This window comes from Neovison vison, chromosome 7 (assembly GCF_020171115.1).
Source record: "Neovison vison isolate M4711 chromosome 7, ASM_NN_V1, whole genome shotgun sequence".
NCBI classification, from domain to species: Eukaryota; Metazoa; Chordata; class Mammalia; order Carnivora; family Mustelidae; genus Neogale; species Neogale vison.
In genome coordinates, this window is record NC_058097.1 from 146081961 (window position 1) to 146107475 (window position 25515).

A 25515-nucleotide genomic window follows, 5' to 3' on the forward strand; every position below is an offset into this window, starting at 1 on the left:
TGGTGGATGGGGCTCAAATTCCGGGGCTGACTAAGTTGCTCTTCCGGGGTGATTGCCACCGTTTCCGGGGCGGGGCGGGGCGGGGCGGGGCGAAGCTTGCCCCTCGAGCCGACGTGCTTCAGCATCCTCCCGGTTCGTGTCTCCATGCTCCCTGCTGCAATGAGCTTCCTCAGAAGTTTCCCGCCGCCTGGCTCGGCTGAGGGGCTTCGGCAGCAGCAGCCAGAGACCGAGGCTGTGCTGAACGGCAAGGGCCTCGGCACCGGCACACTGTACATCGCTGAGAGGTAGGCAGGGTCCCTGTTCCCCTGTGCCGGTTTCCTGCGCACCGCCTTCCTCCTGCTGGCGCGGCTGAGTGGCGGGGCGGGGACGAGACCGCGACCTCGCGGGCTGCTGAGAGGTGGAGCGCGCGAGCTCTGGGTCGCCTCAGGGGGGCCTCTGCCGGGGCGAAGACTTGATTGTTCCGGTGTCCCTTTCTCCCGAGTCTGCCTCTTTCTCACACGGAGTTCTCTCATTGATTATGCTTTTACCTGTTTTCCCGACGTCTACTGAGTGCGTCGCTCTTTATTCAGGGTTTCGTTTTAAGGTTTTGAGTTTCCAGCCCCTGAGTTGAGAATCATCCTTGTGCCTGTCTTTTCTGTGAAAAGGTGCGGAAGGTGTTGCCCTGGGCAAAATATCTTAAGTTTAGAGCAGATTGTGGAGGATTTTAAAAGTTTAGTTAAGAAGTACGGCTTTTCTTCTGTAGGTGTGGATGGGGAGAGGAACATCCTCAACCCCACGAAAACTGAGATCAGATCCAAGAGAGACTGAGACTCCCATTTCTCGTTTCCCATTTCTGACTCCCATTTCCATTCCTAGGAGGAATTGCCCTTTTATTTGGCCTCGTGGAGCACTGTACTTTTGCCGATGTGTCTTCAATATCGTAGTTGTAGGACTGAGGTCCCTATTTCCTTGTGACGTGGTTTCAGTCATCCTCAAGCCAGCAATGACACATTGAATCCTTCCCATCCTTGAAATTTGTCTGACTTCTACTGATGCATCACTTTTGTCTACAGCCAGGGAAATTTCTCTCCTTTTTAAGAGCCCATGTGATTCTGGGGCGCCTGGGTGGCTCAGTGGGTTAAGCCTCTGCCTTCAGCTCAGGTGATGGTCTCAGGGTCCTGGGATCGAGCCCCGGATCGGCCTCTCTGCTCAGCGGGGAGGCTGCTTTCCCCCAGTCTCTCTGCCTGCTTGTGATCTCGGTCAAATAAATAAATAAAATCTTAAAAAAAAAAAAAAGAGCTCATGTGATACCATTGGACCCACACAGAATATCCAGGATGATCTCTTCATTCTGTTGTTAACTGATTAGTAACCTTAATTGCATATACAGGTTTTCTCTTGCCATGTGACAGTATATTCATAGGCTTGACACTAGGGGGTTGAAAGTCCTGGGGGAAGCAAATTTTTGCCTACCACAGAGCACACAAGAAAATGTAAAGAACCGTTGGTTTGAGGGAAGTCTAAAACATTGAGGACAGCTTAGGAATTTTGACCAATCACTGGAGAGGAAATAGAAATGGGAGGAAAAGCAAGTTGGGGGTGAGGTGCAAATAATGAGTTTGGTCTGGACATGTGTGATTAGTTGGACACAAGACTGTGTGTGTTGGGAGAGTATTAACCATAGAGATTAGGAAATCATTAGTGTAAAGGTTAGCTATACTCATGGCGGATAGGTTAGATACCCCAGAAGAGAAGAGGGCTAAGGCATATCTATAGTAAAATAGGTATGGAAGAAGAGACTTGAGAACAGACAAAAGGGAGAAGCAGTCAAAATCTGAAAAGCATCTGATGGGTAATGACAAGGAGATCTTTAATGATTTTGGGAGAGCAATTCTAAACGGTGGAGAGTGCAGCACAGATAGATTGTTAGTCCCTACACCATCCCTTTTTCTCCATGGCTTCTCTGTATATTGACTCTTTCTATAATATAACTACTGTTTGGGGGAAGGAAGACAAGGCCCTGTGCTTGTCTTTTCATTTTGAAAAACTTTAAACCTAAAGAAAAATCTCAAGTGTTGTTTATTAATACACATAGACAAACATTCATCAGTTGTTAACATTTTACCACACTTATCTTTTTTCTGAGCTGTTTGAGAGTTGCAGGCATGTTGTCCATTCATCTGTAAATACTTCAGCAAAAATCTCCTAAGAACAAGGACATTGTCCTGTATAATCACAATATAGTTATCACACTGAAGAAATAGAAACTTCTTTTAAGGTCATATGTTTAAAAAATTTTCATATCAGGTTTTCACTGAGAAATCTCTTACCTTCTTTAAGAAAATATTTTTGTAAAATATACATACAAAAAGGAATATACATTATATATGGGTGATTTAAAGAATTATAATTAAACCCTGTATATCCACTATCTAGGTTAAGAATAGAATATTCTGGGGGCACCTGGGTGGCTCAGTGGGTTGAGCCTCTGCCTTCAGCTCAGGTCATGATCTCAGGGTCCTGGGATCGAGCCCCGCATCGGGCTCTCAGCTTAGCGGGGAGCCTGCTTCCCCTTCTCTCTCTCTGCCTGCCTCTCTGCTTACTTGTGATCTCTGCTTGTCAAATAAATAGATAAAATCTTTTAAAAAAGTAAAAGAAGAATAGAATATTCTGAGTACCATGGACAGCTTTATTCATCACTCTTTACTCTTTGTTAGCATTACCTTCTTGGTCTCTTTCCACTTTTCTTTCCCCCAGGCATTTCCAGGTCTTTATAGAATCAAGGCTTCAACAAACAGAGGTTTCCTAGAGGATATGACAAATGGGGATTAACAGGTGAATGAAGTGGGGCTAAGGGGTAACGTTCTATTTAGAAGAGACAGGATGCTCAGAGGCAAGGGTGAGAAACAATATTTAGTGTGTGCCAGAGTATATAATACACACACCATCTTCATCTGAGGGAATGAAGGGAAAAGGATGGACAAATAATAAAGCTGAAGAAGGAGCATGTTCTATGAGTTTGGCTTATTGCCCAAAAGCTTTGAGAACATTATTTTAGGATTTTCGGTAAAGAGGGATAGGGTCTGATTTAATTTTAGGTGGTTTCTCAGATGTATGTTGAGAGATACAGAACTCTTGGGCTTATTTTCAAAGTTGAGTTTTCATAGGAAATTGGCTTTTTTACCCAGGTGGGGAACGGATCAGAGGCATGAATTATTAAAAATAGAGCATTTGAAATGGATAAAGTAGGTAGTTAAAATATATCTTAAGCCAAAGTAAATTTTATTTATTTATTTTTTTAAAGATTTTATTTATTTATTTGACAGAGAGAGATCACAAGTAGGCAGAGAGGCAGGCAGAGAGAGAGGAGGAAGCAGGCTCCCTGCTGAGCAGAGAGCCCGACGCGGGACTCGATCCCAGGATCCTGAGATCATGACCTGAGCCGAAGGCAGCGGCTTAACCCACTGAGCCACCCAGGCGCCCCCAAAGTAAATTTTAAAACAAATAGTTAAGCCAACTCAAAATCAAAACCTCGTATCTCTTTCCTGTTCTTCACCTCATGCCAGGAATAGGGTATAATGATCATACTTGTTCAGAAGCATTAGAAAGTAGCAAAATGTTCCTCTGTATTACTATCTATTTGTTTTTTCCCTTTTGTGACTCATAGCTTCTTTGGTTTGGGTGTAGTTAATTAGATATTTTGGTTTGGGAGGGCTTTTCTTCTAGAATATGTGGAAAAATGAAGAAGAACCTGGCAATCAGAGTAAATGTTGCTTTTGAGTAGAATTTGCTTCTGTTTTGTAGAGTGCATATCCATGTCCATGTATAAGGAACTACAAAGCAGTTATGTGCTTTTTAAAGTAAAGACCATAGGGGTGCCTTGGTGGCTCAGTTGGTTAAGTGCCGGACTCTTGGTTTGACTTTGGCTTAGGTCATGATCTTGGGGTTGTAAGAGCAAGCCTGGTGGAGAGTCTGCTTGGGATTCTCTTTCTGCCCACTCCCTCTCCTCTAGCTCTCTCAAATAAATAAATCTTTTTTTTTTTTTAAAGACTGAGGTTCCTTTTTTTTAAAGATTTTATTTATTTATTTGACAGACAAGTAGCACACACACAAGTAGCACAAGTAGCAGAGAAGCAGGCAGAGAGGGAGGAGGAAGCAGGCTCCCCACCGAGCAGAGAGCCTGATGTGGGGCTCGATCCCAGAACCCTGAGATCATGACCTGAGCCGAAGGCAGAGGCTCAACCCACTGAGCCACCCAGGTGCCCCTCAAATAAATAAATCTTAAAAAAAAAAAAATGAAGACCATAATTTGATAGGCGGTAAGTCCACTTTATATTTCAGTTTTTCCATCTTCTAATTGAGTTATTAAAGTTTTATGGCTCTGGATATTTGAAATGATTTTGGATACCCAAATTTGGACTATCACTTTTGAGTTGTGATGATACTGGGCATTTTTGAATTGAGAAAAGGCAGTTTATTTGCTTAAAATAATAGAGGACTATTATAATAGTCCTTAAATAATAAAAGGACTAGCATTACTTCTATGATATGTGAGCACTATTTCATTTCCCCATTAAGAAGAAAGCAGTGGGGGGTGCCTGGGTGGCTCAGTGGCTTAAAGCCTCTGCCTTCGGCTCGGGTCATGGTCTCAGTGTCCTGGGATCGAGCCCCGCATCGGGCTCTTTGCTCGGCAGGGAGCCTGCTTCCTCCTCTCTCTGCTTGCCTCTCTGCCTACTTGTGATCTTTCTCTGTCAAATAAATAAATAAAATCTTTAAAAAAAAAAAAAAAGAAGAAGAAAGCAGTGGACAGGAAAGATATGTATGTATACCACACACAATCCATTTGCAATAGTAAAATCTATTTCTTTGAAACTAATGGAATGAATCATTCTGGGAAATCATTTCTTGAGCTTACCTCTTTAAGCTTCTTAAGATTTATCATTTTAAGCCTCCCAGGTTTTCTTTTTCTTTTTTTAATAAATATGTTGAATGGAAATCCTTGCAAATGACAGTGCATCTTTTCCTACTTTTGCTTTTTTTAGTGTACAAGTCATTGCATTTTTGTCTACTTACAGAGTTGTACATATTTTTACACCATCTAATTCTGTTTTTGCTTCTGATAAGTGAGGGTCATGTATTATATACACTTAATTGTGTTCTCAGACATGGATTTTCTTTAAGTGGACTAAGGTGTCAAGTTCATTCTCCCCTTACATGGAATATGAGTGGTCTCAGATTGCTGGGCTGTCATTGTTCTGGCCCGAGGGAGTCCTAGGTTCATCACTGTATTTGTTTTTGCTTGCATAGAAATTAGACAACCAGGCTTGTTAAAATTATATAAAAAGTAGAATGATATGAGGGTGTTATTGTATTAATTTCTTTTTTTAGTAAAAGCTTTATTGAGATAATTCACATATACAATTCAGTGGTTGTTAGTCTACTCACAGAGTTGTGCAACCATCACAATTGATTTTAGAATATTTTCATCACCCCAAAAGAAATTGGCACTCATTAGCAGTCAGTCTCCATTTGTCTCCAGTCCTGTGCAGCCACTGTATTTCATTAACTTTTACCCCATTAACATTTTTGTTGTGTGGTCTCTTAAGGATCTTTTTGCTACTTTTTTCCCTGCTAAGGTAAAATATGGGAAGTATTGCCAAAAAATTAGCCAGCCTTTACTCAAAACTCAACATACTGATTTTGATGCTATATTTCCTTTATTATCCCAATAAAATATTTGCTTTTGGCCACTTTTGAGGGAAAACTAGACTTTTCATATTTGTGGCTTTCTTTTAAAGCTGCAGAATAACCGAAAGGCTTCAAGTCTTTCAATGGGATAAGTATTATCTAACTTGTGGTAAGTATGATGGCAGCCATTTCATGTATATGTCATTTAATGTCTTACTTGTGGAGAAATTAAGTTACTCCCAAGAGTTTATTGCATACTTATATGCTGAGCACTAATGCTAGTGGTTTTGAAGAACATGAAATAAAGGAATATGACAGGTTCCGTCAGGTAGCTCATATTCTGTCAGGGTACATCTGAGATCCATTACCACAGAGTTAAGTGCTAAATGGCTTATTACTGCGCATAAGTGCAATTCAGAAAAAGAAGACATCATTATGTAAGGAGTAATTGGAGGGAGGACTCAAGGAAGAGCTGGGATTTAACCAGTTGAGGAGGAATTGCAAAAGCAAGGCACCTGAAGACATTCCAGATAAGAACCAGGATGAAAGGCATAGAAACACATGTGACTTAAGAAATTGCATTTCAAGGTTTTTTTAAATTTTTAGCTAGAGGAGAAGAGAACTTAACATAATTTTTTTTTTTAAGATTTTATTTATTTATTTGATAGAGATCACAAGTAGGCAGAGAGGCAGGCAGAGAGAGAGGAGGAAGCAGGCTCCCCGCTGAGCAGAAAGCCTGATGCGGGGCTCAATCCCAGGACCTTGGGATCACGACCTGAGCTGAAGACAGAGGCTTTAACCCACTAAGCCACCCAGGCACCCCAACAGAATTGGTTTTAAAGAAAGTCAGTTCCTGCTGTTGAATTTCATTATTTTAGGAATATTTCTAGGGGTGCCTGGTGGCTCAGTTGTTGGGTGTCTGTCTTCAGCTTGGGTTGTGATCCCAGGATCCTGGGATGGGATCGAACCCCGCATCAGGTTCCATGCTCAGCATATAGCCTCCTTTTCCACTTCCTCTGCTTGTGTTCCCTCTCTTGCTGTGTCTCTCTGTTAAATAAATTTTTTAAAAAAATCTTTAGGGCAAAAAAAAAGTATTTCTAAACACTAAGCTTGAATTTATTCACATGCATGAAACTGTCCAAGCTGAACCTTTATAAACATAAAGGCTTATAAACATAAGGGCTAAATTAGGATTTAATTTCTTAAAATAATCTACTTTACACCTGTTTTTCAGCCGCCTGTCTTGGTTAGATGGCTCTGGATTAGGATTCTCACTGGAATATCCTACCATTAGCTTGCATGCCGTGTCCAGGGACCTAAATGCCTATCCACGAGAGCATTTGTATGTTATGGTGAATGCCAAATTTGGAGGTATGTATGGTGTAATCTAATCTTGAGCTTCTTTTGGTGGAATATTAAATATCATATATTTAAAAAAAGGTCTTGATCATTAATATTCAAGCCATTGACCCATTTTGGGTAATAGATTATTAAGCAAAATTTCAACTCAGTAAAATAATTTGGACAGTACTTTTTATTTTCTATGTATTTGCACTTAGAATTTTTTTTTTTTTTTTAAAGATTTTATTTTATTTATTTTTTTGAGAGAGAGAGACAGTGAGAGAGAGCATGAGCGAGGAGAAGGTCAGAGAGCGAAGCAGACTCCCCATGGAGCTGGGAGCCTGATGCGGGACTCGATCCCGGGACTCCAGGATCACGCCCTGAGCCGGAGGCAGTCGTCCAACCAACTGCGCCACCCAGGCGTCCCTGCACTTAGAATTTTTCATTTATTGCGGATTTATATTTCTACTTTTTCCTCTTACATTGAATTGTTTATTCTTTCTCTTTGTAAAGGCATTTATATTTAGCACCCTTAGAAGCATAGATCAATATACTTTGTGCTTCCAAGAGTTTAGTGTAGAACCTGGTTTTTTTATTTTGTTTTATTAGAGAAGTGGTTCTCAGTGAGGGGACAGTGTTGGGCCCCCCTCCTTTAGGCAATGACATTTGGATTGTCATGATTGGAAGGGTTGTAGAGTGCTACTGACATCTAGTAGTTAGAGACCAGAGATGCTACTTAGCACTCCACAAGGCACAGGATAGCCTCCTACAATCAGTAGTGTCCAAGTTGAGAAACGCTGTATACAAGATTCCCAGTTTTTGCTATTGAAATAATTAGATTCATAAAAATCTAGTGAAAGTGATGAAAGAAGGGGTAAGAAAGAGAAAAAAATCCATTTGGGGGATTGTTGACAATGGGTTGTAAGAATGCCAAATGAGAGGGCGCCTGGGTGGCTCAGTGGGTTAAGCCGCTGCCTTCGGCTCGGGTCGTGATCTCAGGGTCCTGGGATCGAGTCCCGCATCGGGCTCTCTGCTCAGCAGGGAGCCTGCTTCCTCCTCTCTCTCTCTGCCTGCCTCTCTGCCTACTTGTGATCTCTCTCTGTCAAATAAATAAGTAAAATCTTAAAAAAAAAAAAAAGAATGCCAAATGAGAAACAAATTAGGCACAAAATTAAAACTTGCGTTTAATTTTTGTAAGTGTAACTAAGTGAGAAGTTGTTCTTATGTTGTGTCAGTTTAATATGCTCAACTTTTGTAGAAATGCAGAGCTTTGTGACTGAAAGGACAATTTGTTACACTTTTACTGAACTTGTGCTTTTAAAATAATGGGGTGTGGGGTGCCTAGGTGGCTCATTTGGTTAAGGATCTGCCTTCAGCTCGGCTCATGCCCAGTGTCCTGGGATCAAGCCCCACTTTTTCGGCTTCTTCCTCTCCCTCCCTGCTCCCTTGCATATGCTCTCTTTCTCTGTGTCATATAAAGAAATAAAACCTTAAAAAATAAATAAAATAATAAAACTAATAAAATGTTGCCTTTCTTTCGAAATAGTGTATAAGAGACAGTCCTGTAAGTTTGCCTGTTAAGCTATTGCTCCTTCAATTTAGGATTTTAATAGCATTTCAGATGTAAGATGATGACTTATAATTAGTGTGACATTAAATTATCTAATAACTTTTAGGGCTTTTGGCAACCCTGTCTCATCAGTCCTGCCTGATTCAGCTCTCTGAAAATATTTTTGCTAAAAGATTTTGAACACTTGCCATTGGAAAAAATGCAAAGATAGATTAAAAATCTAGTGAAGTTTGAAAGATAGGGTAAGGAAAAGAAAAAGTTGTTGACCTTGGGTTGTAGTAAGACTTCCAAATGAGGAGGTTTGGGGCATAAAGTTCACTTTCCAAATAAGTACAACTATGATTTTATAAACAAGATTATTTCATACTTAGTGTAAGCCATTCATTCATAGAATTGCAAAACTTAGAGGTGACCTTGCTAGTCATTTCCAGATTGTGGTGTGAAATGCCCGTAAATAGTGGAGAGTATTAGCTTTGGCCAAAGATGTATGTTAGAAAATTAGGTTAGAGAGGTAGAGTTCAAGGTTAGAGAGGTAGCTAAAGAGAAAAAAACACTGAATAAGACTGTCATTAACTTGGTAAGCAAGTTATTTTCGTCTCTCTGAGCCTAAGTTTCATCCAGAAAAATGAGGGGTTTGTAGTATTTAGTTCTTAAACGTGGCTGCACTGTAGAAACACCTGGGGAGCATTAGAAATCAAATACCAGGAGTCCCAGACTAGGCAGTAAGGATTCAGTAGGTTTGAGATAGGTATTTTAAATGTTTGCTCTATATGATTATATTCTTGAAATTGATGGGACTATGATTAATCTTTCTTACCAAACTAAGTTGGATTTCACTATCGTACTAAAAAGTAGAATCCTCCTGGGTCACATTTACGTAGTAGTTCTCCAGTTCCAGTTTTTTTTTTGTTTCTTTTTTTTTTTAGATTTTATTTATTTATTTGACAGAGATCACAATTAGAGAGGCAGGCAGAGAGAGAGGGGTGGAAGCAGGCTCCCCATTGAGCAGAGAACCCAATGTGGGGCTCCATCCCAGGACCCTGGGATCATGACCTGAGCCGAAGGCAGAGGCTTAACCCACTGAGCCACCCACGCACCCCTCCAGTTCCGTTTTTGTGGGATTCAACTCTTCTCATAAGTTCACGTGCTTGGATCCTGTTTTCCCAGCCTTTGTTCCTCTCCTGATTCTCCAAGCTCCAGATGTTTTTTTTCTCTTTGGATTACCTCCATAAACCTTATTAAAGTAGACTTTCAACTTATAATTGAGGATACTAGATTATTTTTAAAATAACTGAAAACTTATTTACACTGTTAAAAATTTAGAAAAGTTTAGAGACTGGAAATATGGCAGATACTATGATCTAGCATGAGATGATGAGTGTTGGTCATAGTTGTGTATTTTTCTTAATTGCAAAGATACTGTATTGCATTTATATTTCTTGCCTCAAGGTAGATTCCTGAGAATATAAAAAAAATTGTTATAAATGTTATTTTTAGGGAGAAGAACTAGGGTGGTAGGGACTTACTTTTTCCTTGGACTACATCACACTCTCTCAATTATTTTTATACCAGCATGTATTACTTTTATAATATAAAAGTGATGTTCATTCAGTTATAGAATAATAGTTATAATAGTTAAATACATTTCATTTTTATTTTTTTATTTTTTTTATAAAGATTTTTTTTTTAAATTTATTTGACAGAGAGAGATCACAAGTAGGCAGAGAGGCAAGCAGAGAGAGAGAGGAGGAAGCAGGCTCCCTGCTGAGCAGAGAGCCCGATGTGGGACTCGATCCCAGGACCCTGAGATCATGACCTGAGCCGAAGGCAGCGGCTTAACCCACTGAGCCACCCAGGCGCCCCATTTCATTTTTATTAAAACACTGAAAAAGTTTGTTACTACTATAATGTATTAAATTCAACTGTTTAGAGTTGTTTAGAGTTCTTCAATGTTTTTTATTATTTCACTTGTTTAAAGAGGACAGTATAACAATATAACTATATAACAGCAATAGGACAGAAAAGTGTCCTATGAAATCTGTTATTTAAAATTGTTAATAGTGGGCATTTAAATTTTTTCCTTTTTTGCTTATATAAGCAAATTTATACGTATATATGTATATATTTATAAGCAAAGTATAATACATATATATACATATCATATATATGTATATGTATTTTTATTTTTTTACTTTTATTTTTCCAAGCGATGCAAGCTGAATGTAGAATGAAAAAAATCTTTATTTTTATATATATATTTATAAGCAAAGTATAATACATATATATATCATATATATGTATATATGTATTATATGTATATACATATGTATTATATACATATCATATATTTGTATATCATATATGTCATATCATATATATGTATTATATACATATGTATTATATGTAGCAGACTCTCCGCTGAGCAAGGAGTCCGATGTGGGACTCGATCCCAGGACCCTGGGATCATGACCTGAGCCAAAGGCAGTGGCTTAACTGACTGAGCCACCCACCCGTCCCTCATATTAGTCTTTTAAAGAAATAAAACTGGGAGTGTCTGGGAGGCTCAGTCAGTTAAGTGTCTGACTCTTGATTTCTGCTCAGGTCCTAAGGTGGAGCTGAGTGTCTGGCTTTATGCTTAGCGGGGAGTCTGCTTGAGATTTTTTCTGTCTCTGTCCCTCTCCCCCTCTTCCCCAATTGCACTCTCTCTCTCTCTTTCTGAAATGAACAAATCTTTAGGCAGATGTGCATGGCTTAGTCAGTTAAGCATCTGTGATAAGCTTTTAACTAAGTTAAGCTTTCTGTGTGTGTAAAATAAATAACTAAAAAATCCTTTAAAAATAAAATAAAATAAAATGAATAAATCTTTTAAAAAATATAAAGAGCTAAAACTGTATTGGTACCATTGAAATCCTTTTCATGGGCGCCTGGGTGGCTCAGTGGATTAAGCCACTGCCTTCGGCTCAGGTCATGATCTCAGGGTCCTGGGATCGAGTCCCACATCGGGCTCTCTGCTCGGCAGGGAGCCTGCTTCCTCCTCTCTCTCTCTGCCTGCCTCTCTGCCTACTTGTGATCTCTCTCTGTCAAATAAATAAATAAATAAATAAATCTTTTTAAAAAAAAAAAAAAAAAAAGAAATCCTTTTCATACCTTTTCCATTTTGTTCCATACTCTGTCTCCCAAATTAAACATTGTCCTAAAGGTGGTATGTGTCCTTCCCATCTAAGCTTTTAAATTTTTTACTGAATATGTATAAAATCCATAAGCAAAATAATGGTTTTGTTTTACGTTTAAACTTTTAATAAGTAAATGGTATTATTTATATATATTCTATAGTTGGTTTTTTCACTTGGTTACATTTTTTAATCTAGGAGTTTTGATACATAAAAATATTCATTTCTTTTTAACTGCTGTCTATAAAATATAACATGACCAGGTTACAATACATGTTTGTTTGTTTTTTTAAGTAGCATTTATTTTTAAAATTTTCACAAGTGCATACAGTACTTCAGTAAACATTTATGTATAAACTCCTTCTGTACATAATGTATACATAGATGAGGAATTGCTGGGTAATAGGCTATGCATACCTCCAGAATAGTTGTAGCAGTTCCTGCTTCCATCAGCAGCCTGTGCTAGTTTTCTTTATTGAACATTTGTATTTTTTTCTTGCCTACAGACTTCAGTAATTTATCTGTTTGGTTTGCTAACTTTTATGGGCCTTAGTTTTCTCATCTGTAAATTATTGGTGATAAAGCACATCAGTGGTTTACAAACTGCTACTGAATCCTTTGTTTCATGGTGAAAGGTAGGAGAGGCAGATGACAGTGGAACTGTACTTGTTTGAGGCCTGTTTGGGTTTCCTCACCCCTACCATGTCTTCAAAGGGGGCTTGGGATCCTTAGAGTTCAGTAAGGCACAGTGTGACTAGACCAGGGAGGCTGCCCACGGTCTTTTTTAGCTCTAAAATAACCATGTTATGAAGTAAAAACTGTATTGCAGTGTTTAGATACATCAGTAAGCATCCTTTATGAATTTATTTTAGGGTTCTTTTTTTCCAAAACAAAAAACATCATTTAAAAAGTTATTTTTATTCCCTTCCTAGAAGAATCAAAGGAATCTGTTACTGAAGAAGAAGAAGACAGTGATGATGATGCTGAACCTATTGCCGAATTCAGATTTGTGCCTAGTGATAAATCAGCATGTGAGTATTCTATAGAATTGATTCTTTTCCCTTTATATACCAAGCATCCCACCCCTCATACACATACACTTTTACCTTTAGCCTCATTACCTCTGTTCCGTTGCTTTTTCTTCATCCTAACATCTAACGTATCATTGAGGACCAGATACCTATTGATATCAAAGATTGTCAGTGTGGTGAGGGTATAGGAGACACCATGTTATTTGGTGTGTTTTGTGAATGGAGGGATCTGGTTATTTTTATTGACTTGATGCTATTGACTTTGAATCTTGCCAGATAGAGGGCAGGGGTCTTGGCAGTTCCAAAGTGGAAGATGCCAGGATAGCTGGAAAAGAGCCCTATGAACTGAAAGGGGCTTCACCCTGATACCAGCAGTCTGATCAAGACACTGCCTCTTTTTCTCAGAAAACCCAGCCAGGCATGAAGAAGTCTCAACATTATCTTAAAATGAACTATTATTTTGTGACTTGTCCATTTCCATCAAGTACTTTTCAAGATTGGTTCTCCTTGGAATTTAGCAGGTTTTATAAATAGTGAGACTCTGGTATATTTCTTGTCTACCCATTGAATTGATTTACACTGTTGGTTATACTATTAAATTTTCACTCTACACTGGCCAGAAAAGAATGTTCATTACAATTTCCTTGTTCAGTGGAGGCAATGTTCACTGCGATGTGTGAATGCCAGGCTTTGCATCCTGATCCTGAGGATGAAGACTCAGATGATTATGATGGAGAAGAATATGATGTGGAAGCACATGGTTAGTGAAACAGATTTTCTTAAATGTGTGTTTATTTCATTTTAACTAGTTATTTGTACTAAGGGTATGGGATTATAGTTTTTTATATTTCTATTAAATATTCTTTTTTTTTTAAGATTTTATTTATTTATTTGATAGAGATCACAAGTAGGCAGAGAGGCAGGCAGAGAGAGAGAGGAGGAAGCAGGCTCCCCGCTGAGCAGAGAGCCCGATGCGGGGCTCGATCCCAGGACCCTGAGATCATGACCCGAGCCAAAGGCAGCGGCTTAACCCACTGAGCCACCCAGGCGCCCCTATTAAATATTCATTTAATACTCTATTAAATACTCACTCAAAAGTGAATGGTGCAGTTCATGTCTAAGCCAAACTGGAAAAATGGATGGATTTTCCAAGCTTGAGGGTAAAAAGTAGGTATGATTGGGAGCAGAAAATGAATATAGATAAATGGAGGGGAAGAAAACAATAGATGAGAAAGCGGATGGTTGGGAGAATCTTTGAAATTGATGCACCTGCTCCCAGAGAACAAGCCTTCTCCCTCCACCACTTAAAAACTTTATCACCTCCAGCTTTACTTAACATAATGCTTCAAACAACTCACCAGCAAAGTCATTTTCTCCCCCGAGAATGATACGTCATTTATCTAAGATTATTTCTCTTTTCCAGACCAGAATATCATCATAGTCTGGTAGTCTTATAACGTGAGGTGCCTGCTGTTCTCTTTTCTTTTTCCCACTGCTTTCATGTCCACTGATCTGGCTGTTCAAAGTCCTTTCCTCTATATGTACCTACTTCCTGGCCTGAGACAAATTCGGTTCTAGAGTTTTCCTTCTATGAGAAGGAGATATATTTAAAGAATACAGGAGGAGGTACAATTAGAGAATGTATCTAAACATATTCTCATTTCCAGTAAGATTTTTGAATGATTTTATTTTTTATCCTTTTTATATTTTCCAGAATTTCTCAGTTTTTAAAAGGAGCATGTGTTTTTGTTTTTTGTTTTTGTTGTTGTTGTTTTTAAATATCTTATTTTTTTCAGTGTTTGAAAATTCATTGTTTATGAACCAATCCAGTGCTCCATGCAATACGTGCCCTCCTTAATACCCACCACCAGGCTCACCCTACCTCCTACCTCCTCCCCTCCAGAACCCTCAGTTTGTTTCTCAGAGTTCACAGTCTCTCATGGTTTGTCTCGCCCTCCATCTCACATCTCCTCTCCATCTCCCAATGTCTTCCGTGTTATTCTTTAAAGAAGCATGTGTTTTAATCCAAAAAACTTATCAGTACAAATTAGTATCATATTAATTTGCACTCACCTATAAATTTCCCTCTAGTTCATGGACATTTGATTTTTTGAGAATTGCTGTTTACTGGCTCATTATCTTTTGGAATCCCTTTTCCTTCTGGAGGGTAGAGACATTTTCTTTGTGTCTTTATTTTCAATAGATGACCTACATCTCTGTATTAAATAAATATTGAAAAATATTTCCCTAGAAGCCTTTTTAAAGTGTACCTTATCTTCAATAAATGCATTATTGATTATCCATGTTTTTCTAATTGCTTTATAATAGCTTAAAAGCATTTTATTTATTTAGAACAAGGGCAGGGAGACATCCCTACATTTTATACCTATGAAGAAGGATTATCCCATTTAACAGCAGAAGGCCAAGCCACATTGGAGAGATTAGAAGGAATGCTTTCTCAGTCTGTGAGCAGCCAATATAACATGGCTGGAGTCCGGACAGAAGACTCAATAAGAGATTATGAAGGTGAGTATCCTTTCTTTCACTGTGAGCAGTTAGATGGTCCTTGGGCAGCAGGGGAAGGTATGGAGAGATATATATGTTCTTTTAGAAACTCTTTATATATATATATATATATATATATGTGTGTGTATTTATATAATATATATATATTTATTAATTTAACAGATCGCAAGTAGGCAGAGAGGCAGGCAGAGAGAGAGAGGGAAGTGGGCTCCCTGCTGAGCAGAGAGCCCGATGTGGGGTTCGATCCCAGGACCCTGGGATCATGACCTGAGCTGAAAGCAGAGGCTTTAACCACTGAGCCACCCAGGCGTCCCTAGAAACTCAAGAGAGAGAAATCGCAGAATTAATCTTACCATGTAGGAAGCAAATGTAGAATTATATAGAATGGGAATTCTCATGAAACTTTGTTGGTTTTTTGTTTTTTGTTTTTTGTTTTTACTTTTTTCCTGAACTACAAAAATAGTCTTTTGACAGTCAAAAATCTTAAATGGACACAGGCAAAGAAGAAATGAAAAATCAAGTGTAATTATGATTGAAAGACCTCTGTTAATTTTTCTTTTGCATATCTTTCCAGTCTTTTTGTTTGTTTGCTTATGTGTATGTGTATCTATGCTGCTGTTTTTATTTTTAAAACTAATTCCTACATGATTATATGCAAAACTAGGATAATCTATTGATTAAAAGGGCTAGACAGCACTCAAGAAACTTGGGTTCTTATTTTGTGACAAACTTCTGGACCTTAAACAAATGGCTTTCAAATTTGCTTCTGTTATTTCCACTTTGTAGATTTTTTGGTAAATATTTCCCCTATAAGACTGATTTGCTTTTCTGAGTATCCTATTTCAGTCAGAATGTTGAAGTATTCTTCTGACTCAGCCTTTACTTCTTATTTCTTGTTCCAGTGCAATACTGGGGCCCATGGATTTTTTTCATATAAATGACTTTAACATTTCCTTGCTATTACTGCTGCTATCCTTCAACCCTAGGCCCTTGTCTTCTCCGACTGGATTTACAATAGTAAAATGTTTTGCCTCGATCATTCCTGCCTCCAGCTCACTGTGCCATCTTAATCTGAGAACACTCTGTGGTCACCCCTATATAGGGATGTTCCCTCAGTGATTGCCTGATAATCACCATATAAAGTTCTAACTCTGAAGAGACAACCTCACCTTTGCCCCACATATCTCTGATTTTGTTCCTTCTACTCTCAGTAGAACATTCAGATACTGCTCTTATGTGCCAGACCCTGATTTAAGCACATTGCACATATTCATTTAATCCTTCAAAGAATGTTCTGTGGTAAATGTTACTGTGATCCCTACTTTACAGATGAAGAAACTGAAGCACAGAAAGATCACATAACTTGCTTGAGGTCAAATAGCTAATAAGTGAGAGGATTGAATGAGCTAATATGCAAAAAGAATACATTAGGATCTGTTATAAGCACTTCTTGCATCTTACATGTATTTAATATGTACTAGTATTTTAATGTTGTTAAAGAGTCTTACCACTTTTAATTTTTAGAGATGCAGATATTCTTAAAGAGGGTTACTGTAGTTTTTCTTTTTTTAAATAAAGATTTAATTGATTAATTTATTTAAAAGAGAGCATGCAAGCATGGGGAAAGACAGAAGGAGAGACGGAGAGAATCTCAAGCAGATTCTGCAGAGTGTGGAGCCCAATATGGGGCTCAGTCTCAGGACACTGAAATCATGACCTGAGCCAAAACCAAGAGTTGAACCCTTAACTGACTGAGCCACCCAGGAATCCCTCATTTTTCTTTTATTGGGCAATACAAGTTTCTGTCATAATGCTGTAATCAATATCATCCATGCACATATAGCATGTTGACCTGGGGGTTCTGAAGTTCTGGTTTTTTTTTTTTTTTTTAAGATTTTATTTATTTATTTGAGTGAGAGCATGTGTGTGCATGCACGCGTGCACAAATAAGAGGAGGGACAGAGGTAGAGGGAGAGATTTCAAGCAGATGCCCAGCTGAGCAGAGAGCCCAATGCAGGACTCAATTCCAGGACCCTGAGATCATGACCTGAGCCGAAGGCAGAGGCTTAACCAACTGAGCCACCAGATGTCACAGTCCTGGGATATTTTAATTTGGAAAAGTTTAGGCTTTGGGTCATAGTGTTATTCCTTGTGTATTCTCTCCATTTTAAGGCCTAGTTGGTGAGCCTCTAACATAGGCTATGGGCTGAGATGGTTCAGATGATTTCTGGTGTACTATCAAACTTAGCCGAAAGAATTCAAGATGGTACCTTTTTTTTATTACAGTGATTAACAGGGGAGTGTCCTTGGACATTGAAAAGCTTTTCTTCACTGAAGGCTTTTTTTTTTTTTTAAATTGTAAAATTCCTTGTTTAATGCTTTATAGTAAATGATTTTAAGATCACAAACACTTTTTGCTAAGTGATATTTTGGACTTTTATTCCTAAGCCTTATTAGGATATTAAGAGTTGCCTATATATATGAAACTTTTTCAGCCTGCACCATTCCCCATCTCCTAAAGTCCTAAGTACCCATGTCACTCTTTTTGCCATTGATTTATTTATTTTGTTTGACCTTTGCAATTTTAAAATTTGATTTATTTTTAAAAAATTTTAAATGGCTAAAAATTATATATGTTTAAGGTATGCCAGATGATGTTTTCATATACATAGTGAAATAATTACAACAGTCAAGTTAATTAACATCCATTGCTTCACATAGTTACCCATTTTTTGTGGTGAGAACACCTAAGATCTGCTGTCTTGGTAAATTTCAACCTTTTTGCTGTTTAAATACAGCCTATCGCAGTTCTCTCTGCCTGAGTCCTGCTCCCTGTGCTTTAATAAAACCATCTTTTTCACACTGAGAAACAAACACCCTGTCTTTTTGTGGTATTTCAGTACTTCGTGTGCTTATTTTTGTAAGAAGTGTTTATTGAGCTACTATGCCAGGTACAGAGAATATAGCAGTGCCCAAGTAAGATGAGATTACTGTCTTCATGTCAATGGCATTCGTGTGTAGACGAAAATAATTTAACTCATTAGGCAGTTATAGTACATTGTGATACAGCATTGAGTTATAGGGGAAGCTTGAGAAGCCATGGAATCAAGAGGTTGGACTCTTCACTCAGCCTGGATAGTCAAGAGAGAGATTCAAGCTTCATGGAGTTAGTGACATCTAAGCCAAGATCAGAAAGTGGAGTAAAGTGACCTGGGTGAAGGGGGATTGCGTACAGGTTGGGGAGAGATGCAGGTAACAGGATCAGCCATGTGCAGAAGTTCAAGAGACCATTCAACTTTGGGGGACTGTAAGTAGTCCATTATGTCTGGAACTCTGTGTATGAAGGGTGATTATTACAGCAACAGATAAAGGTGGAGTAGTGAACTGGGTTATACATTGATGGAACTTGAAAGCTTTTTAAAAGAATTTTAGTGTTCTCCCTGGGTCAATGAGAATGTGAAGTGAAGAACTTTTAGTTTGATTGTAGTTTCAGAAGATGACCCTGGCTGTGATATGGAACATTGATTGCAGAGGGAAATACTGGAGGATAGAAGAGAAACTCTGTTTTTTGTTTTTGTTTTTAAGATTTTGCTTATTTGAGAGAGAGAGAATGCACATGAGTCAGGAGAAGGGCAAAGAAGCAGACTCCCTGCTGAGCGGGGAGCCTGTTGTGGGGCTCGATCCCAGGACCCTGGGATCATGACCCGAGCCAAAGGCAGACACTTAACTGACTGAGCCACCCAGGCGTCCCAAAAAGAAACTATTAAGTAAGTTATGATTTAAATTAGATGAGAGATCATGGCCTGCATTTGTTACTGGTAGTGAATGTCAAAGACTTAACAGGTTTGAGAGATGTTTAAGAGAGCAAAGCAGTGTAAGTTAGAGATGTGGGTAGGGGTCTCTGAATTGGACAGGTCAGAGTTATCCTTTCGTAAGAATGTTTGGGAAGAGAAACCTTTTTTTTTTTTTTTTTTAAGTAGGCTCTGCTCCTAGTGTGGGGCTTGAACTCTCAACCCTGAGTCCCATGCTCTACCAACTGAACCAGTTAGGTGCCCCAAGAGAAGCATTTCTTTTCTTTTCTTTTCTTTTTTTAAAAAACATTTTATTTATTTATTTGACACACAGAGAGAGATCTCAAGTAGGCAGAGGGTCAGGCACAGTGTAGGGGGAAGCAGGCTCCCCAACGAGCAGGGAGCCCGATGCGGGGCTCAGTCCCAGGGCTCTGAGACCAGGACCCAAGCTGAAGGCAGAGGCTTAACCTCTGAGCCACCCAGGCCCCCGAGAAGCATTTCTGTGTGGAAAGATGATAACTTAGTTTTAGATATGTGTTACATTTGCATGCTCTGCTGCATGTCCAGGTGGAGTATGGGTTGGGGCTCAGGCAGAAGCCTGTTGTGGGCTAAGAGTTGAAGGTCAATGGGAGGTGCCAAAGTGGAGAAAGCAGTTCTAAACAGCTCTTTCCAGAGGGCTTTTTTCCCTTGTCTCTCCCTACACACACACACACACTTTTTTTCCTCATGAAATGAGCAAAACAGATAAGCAAGAACCTCACTCTACTTATTTTGTCTTTTCTCAGAATTAGGTCATCAGTTGTGGGAGGATAGGACTTTTATACCTTTAAAAATAAAAATAATGGGGTGGCTCAGTTGGTATAGCGTCTACCTTTGGCTCAAGGTGTGATCTCTGGGTCATGGGATCGAGCCCTGCATTGGGGGCTCCCCACTCAGCAGGAAGTCTGCTTCTCTCTCTCCCTCTACCCCTCCACTCCACCCTCTTTCTTCTTTGCTCTCAAATAAAATCTCAATAATAATAATAATGATGATAATGTCACACAGTAAATACCCAGCACAGTTCTGTGAAGAGTGAACACTTGATGTGTAGTACATTCAAAACTTATCCTATGTCTTTTTAATGTTGAGGTTGAGAATTTATAAAGTAAGTGTTAAATGTACAGGTGGCATTTTTCTTTTTTGGTTTATTCCTTGTTACTTTTTCAGAAGAGAAAGATATAGCAATTGTGACCAACAGAGGGCACTAGCTTCCTTCTGGTTGATGAATAGGTTGACCCTTTACCTATCTGAAGAGCTCAGTAGACTCTTGCTCAGCAGTTGATTTTTTTTGTGGTTTTTCTTTCTTGTTGTTGTTCTTTTTTTTAGATGGGATGGAGGTTGACACTACACCAACGGTTGCTGGACAGTTTGAGGATGCAGATGTTGATCACTGAAAATGATTTATGCTGCTGTGGGGTGAGTAGTTTATATTTTCTTCTTCTCATTGAACTTGAAAATCATGTGATTTTCAGGAGAACTCTGTATAATTAGCAGTTTAGGAAAATGTTAGTTATCTGTTTCTGAAATTATTGAGACTTATGTGTTTTTTTTTCTCCTAAGGAATCGAGGTCTGCAAACAGCAATGTTCAGGTTAACATTTACACTTACCACATGTTAAGTGCTGTGCTAGACAGTGGTAGGCATTGAGGCATGAAGAATAAGACACACCCATCCTTAGTGAACTCAGGAGGACATTAGCCTATTATTCAGAAATGGGCTCCCTAGTTGGCCCAGGTGGGAGCTGCAGAGCCTGAAATCACCTCCTGCTCTGCTCTTGAGTCACCTTTTCCCACTTGTGGTATTTGAAACCTTAATACATTCATCAGAAAACACAAAGCAGCTATTTGCTGCAACTCACTGCTATTCAATTTAGGGAGGAAGTAGTAGTAATTCCAAACTGTATCTAAGCCTTTAATTTAATCATAATCTTTTATTATTATTTATTTGAGAGAGAGAAAAAGAGCAAGAACAGGAGAGGGGTATAAAGGAAGAGGGAGAAGCAGACTTCCTGCTGAGCAGGGAGCCCAATGTGGGGCTCAGTTCTAGGGCCTTAGGATCATGACCTGAGCTGAAGGCAATCACTTAACCAACTGAGCCACCCAAGCATCCCTAATTTCATTATAATCTTGTATTGGCTTCGCCTTTGTAAAATAATGGAGGACCAAGGTCCTGGGCACCTTAGTGTTCAAGACCAGTTTGTCAAACCATAAGTCCATGAACATTTGTCCAAAAGCTATCATTTTCCGAAGTTGCTTCATTTCTGCTTTCTTATTTTACTTTTATTTATTTAGCCTTTTTTTTTTTTTAGATTTTTTTAAAAAAATTTATTTGTCAGAGAGAAAAAGCACAAGCAGGCAGAGTGGCAGGCAGAAGCAGAGGGAGACGTTGGCTCCCTGCTGAGCAAGGATCCCGATGTGGGACTCCATCTCGAGACCCTGAGATCATGACCCGAGCTGAAGGCAGTGGCTTAACCAACTGAGCCACCCAGGCGCCCCTCATTTTTGCTTTCTTTTTTTTTTTTTAATTTTATTTATTTATTTGAGAGAGAGAGAGTGTGAAAATGGAGAGGTCAGAGGAAGCGCAGACTTCCCGCCGAGCAGGGAGCCTGACATAGGACTCGGTCCCAGGACTCCAGGATCATGACCTAAGCTGAAGGCAGTTGCTCAACCAACTGAGCCACCCAGGCGCCCCTCATTTCTGCTTTCTTGACTGACATAAAAGCTCACAGCCAGTTTTCCCTGACACGTTCTTGTGAGCTTTGCTATCCCTGACTTTGCTGCAAGTTACCCTGAGAAATAAATTGTCCTTTGCCAGTTTGAGTATCAACTGTATGTTTGATAATAACTAAAGGTCATGTTCATGTCATTTAGAGCTCTAGGACTAGTAATCCTAGTTGGCCTTCATGAGCTGTAAGATTTTTACTTTGTTAAAATTGTTGTCCATCTTTCCCCTCTAGAGTGTTCTCCTCTTCTGACCTGGTAGTATTTTCTCGAGTACCGACTGTCTTCCAGTCTTTGAAATGTTACTTATGTCCAGATCCTTTAATTTAAAGCATATAGTAATAGTGTGGCAAGATTTATATATTTTGGCTTGACTCTTAACACTACTGTGAGTCATCCAGTTGGGTTGTGAGATCCCTCCTTTTTCTAAGTTCCATTTTATCTTCCAAATTGTTGCCATTGTGAACGTAACATTTCTTCTTACTCTAACCATGAAAAATGATGATGAATCTGTTTTCCTCACAGGTGCTGCCAGTGGAACTATCAGAAAATATCTCGTAGAGTTCTGTGATTTATATTTCTTCTTTAAATACTTAATTTTTATTTCCACAGCATTTATTTCTGTCAGTGTAGCCATTTAGTCTAAAACCAGCATTGTCTCCTCTGTAGTTGCTAAAATTATGTGTTCATACTGCTGCAGCTCTGTTAGCTTTAATTTTCAGATCTCACAGTTCCAGATATCAGTACTTCACTATTACACTGTATGGGAAATCTTTTGGTGCCAGCTTAAGTCTTCTTCCCTTCTCACTTTCCTGCTTATCATGTTCTTTATAGCATGTTGACTTTTTCACTTCGGTAATATGTAGTAACTTTCATTGAAACTGGAAAAAGATTTTTTTATCTTCTGCCTTTCACATATTTCTTCTTGAAAAATAGATTATTCAGAGAATATGCACCACTGCATTAATAAGGATTCTGAGAAACTCATTTGTTGTGTCAGTAATGGTTATACAAATGAGATGTTACTGCAATTCACTGGTGAGATTTCTTAGGATTCCTTGTAAAGTAATTTTGTAGTGAAATAATCATAAAATAACCACAAACTTCCTAATGAGCTGATGATTTGTTTTCCATTCATTTTGTGCTACAGTTGGAGCCGAGAGCTATTTTATTCATAAAATTTATACAAGTTCTTCATCTGGATAATTGACCTGAATTCCAAACAGTGTCTTTAAATTTTCAATCATTTAAAATTGTTTTTGCCTTTAAGGAATGGAATAATTAGACTGTTTATGCAACCATTAATGATTTCAAGATAGTGGAACTAGGACCTCTCAGTGCATGAGATGGGGTGGAGTCAAGGCACAGGAGTGGTAGAATCACAACTCTACCACATAACGGGCTTCTGTGCCTTTGGACAATCCTCAGTTTCCTCCTTTGAAAATGGGGTTGATAAACTACCTGTCAGGATTGTTGCAAAGACTAAGATATAGATCTGTGCTCTTTGGCACTCTTGACTGGGCATCCAATAAATAATAGGTATTATTAAAAACACTGTAAATCTTATGTTTTTCAGATTCTGCTTATAACTAGGAAAGAACTTGGTGCCTCTTCTACTATGGAGTGGGTGTTGATGGAAGTCTTTTTCCTTCTCCAAAATTTACCTGAACCAGTTCTTTTTTGAGACAGACTATACGAGACAAAAAGTTGTCACCAGCAGAAGAAACTATGACCTTTATTAACAAAGGTGAATTAACTTAACCAAGAGGGTATTTGTAGTTTATCATCTACCCCAAAATTCCTGTGTATAGGTATCCTCAGAGTAGGCCTTTGGTTCCCGCTTTCACTATATGCATCTTCTGTAACCTGGTAGGCCTACCTGGTAAGAATGTGCAGACGCTTGAAGATGTAGGTAGACCGGATGGGAAGGAGGGAGGCTGAATCTAAGATAAACCCTTTTAGAGCCTAAGGATCCCATTACCCCTTAAAAAGAAAGACAAAGAGATCTCAGAGAAATCTTGGCTTCTGCTCGTTCTTCACAGTGAGGGTCTCTTTATTAATTTGGGACCCAGATTAATTCGTTCAGGCATCTTTAGGGAGCTTCTTGGGAAATTTCGTAGCCACATGAAATACCATAACATGGATGCTTCTGACTACCTTTTTATTCCTTTCACCATGTTTCACCAGTCTGTTTTGTTATAACCTCTTAGGTTATATCCTTTTATTTCTAACCTCTTAGGTCAGTTTCCATAACAAGTGAAATTGGGATGAAGTCATCAGAGTGCTTCAGTGATAATTGTTTTGTCTTTGTAATAGTTTAACAAATAAATCTAGGTTTTCTATATTATTGTGCTCTCATTCTTGACTGAACCACTAATGAGAAAAAAAAAATTTTTAAGTAAGACTGTCAAAAAACGAGAGTCTTGTTGGTTTATTTTTATTTGACTTTTGAGAATATGAATAAGAAGTGAGTAAGAAAATGCATGGTTAGAGTTTTTAGAGGCAAAATTTTAGTAGGGCAAGGATATAATACATTTCAAGGGATTTCTGCTTCTTTCACTTAGATCAGGAATAATTTCTTACAACTCTCAATTTTTAATTTTCACAGAGACCAGGGTATTTGTAAGGTTGATTTATAGTTGCAAATTTATACTTAGACTTTCTGTACTATTATATGACTTTAAAAATATGGTTAGAAAAGCTATTCAGAATCACTTGGCTAATAAGTGACTAAAAGGACTAAAAGAACACATGTCCAGTGTTCTTTTCAGCACTTTCACTTGGTTTCTGTCATCCTTCACGGTAGACTGAAAAAAAGCTGATTATCCTTTTTCTGACTAGACTCTCAGAAATACTGAATTAGTTACAATAGGCAAGAAAAGGGCCACTTGGAAACTGAAGTTGACTGAGGCCTTCTCTGTATCATCCATTGTGTTGGATTCTTTATATACATATACATATAACATTCTTTTTTATTTTTTATTTTTTTAAGATTTTATTTATTTATTTATTTGGCAGACAGAGATCACAAGTAGGCAGAAGAGGCAGGCAGAGAGAGAGGAGTAAGCAGGCTCCCCACTGAGCAGAGAGCCCGATGTGGGGCTTCATCCCAGGACTCTGGGATCATGACCTGAGCCGAAGGCAGAGGCTTTAACCCACTGAGCCACCCAAGTGCCCCTACATAGAACATTCTTAATTGTCTTATGAAGTATAGGTGCTTTTATTATCTTGTTTTAAAGATGAGGAAACTATGGAGAGAGCTAAAATAACACTTAAGGTCATATACATAGTGAGCTGTGATTTTTAATTTAGTGAGCTGTGCTCCAAAATAACCTATAGCCTTACCATCTATCAGCAGTAGCAAGGAAACAAATTCTCTCTTAACTGCAGGATTTTAAATGTTAAAATTTCAGCGAACAGCACAGGAAGTTCCCAAATTTATCTGCTCTCAGTCTAAGCAGCATTCATATTCTATCCTGGACATTTACCTCTTCTTCGGTAAGCAGTCGGGGTATTCTCATTGGCTAATCTTAGAAATTCCATTTAGGTCCTTTTTTAAAGTCATAGAAACTTGTCATCATGACTTTTGGTGAAGTAATAAAGTGCTCTGATAATATTGAAAAAATGTTGAAGAGATTCTGTGCACTGTTTCCTACAGGC

General features: G+C 38.6%; 2 protein-coding genes across 3 annotated transcripts in view; one reads left to right on the forward strand and one right to left on the reverse strand.

The window, feature by feature from the left end:
- Positions 1 to 93: 93 nt before the first annotated feature.
- CLNS1A (chloride nucleotide-sensitive channel 1A) lies at positions 94 to 24199 on the forward strand. Its single transcript, XM_044258464.1, has 7 exons — positions 94 to 284; positions 6902 to 7038; positions 12681 to 12779; positions 13432 to 13539; positions 15132 to 15305; positions 20462 to 20551; positions 23432 to 24199. The coding sequence occupies exons 1-6, from the start codon at positions 145 to 147 to the stop codon at positions 20527 to 20529; spliced, it is 726 nt and encodes a 241-aa protein (XP_044114399.1). The 5' UTR covers positions 94 to 144; the 3' UTR covers positions 20530 to 20551; positions 23432 to 24199.
- The window catches only part of AQP11 (aquaporin 11), a 43389-nt gene continuing 20607 nt past the window's right edge, over positions 2734 to 25515 (reverse strand). Inside the window, exon 3 of one of the 2 annotated variants that reach the window (XM_044258462.1) lies at positions 2734 to 2784. In XM_044258462.1, the coding sequence (XP_044114397.1) occupies positions 2759 to 2784 (26 nt within the window). In that variant the 3' untranslated portion in view covers positions 2734 to 2758. Of the gene's footprint in view, positions 2785 to 20559; positions 20615 to 25515 lie in introns of those variants that run through there. The other variant, XM_044258463.1, reaches the window with a different exon arrangement.

What these genes read in the sequence shown, in the direction of transcription:
- CLNS1A (XM_044258464.1), top strand. Translation starts at nt 145, where the DNA reads ATGCTCCCTGCTGCAATGAGCTTCCTCAGAAGTTTCCCGCCGCCTGGC. An exon ending in ACACTGTACATCGCTGAGAG is followed by an intron (nt 285 to 6,901) that starts GTAGGCAGGGTC and finishes CCTGTTTTTCAG; the next exon opens with CCGCCTGTCTTGGTTAGATG. An exon ending in GGTGAATGCCAAATTTGGAG is followed by an intron (nt 7,039 to 12,680) that starts GTATGTATGGTG and finishes TTCCCTTCCTAG; the next exon opens with AAGAATCAAAGGAATCTGTT.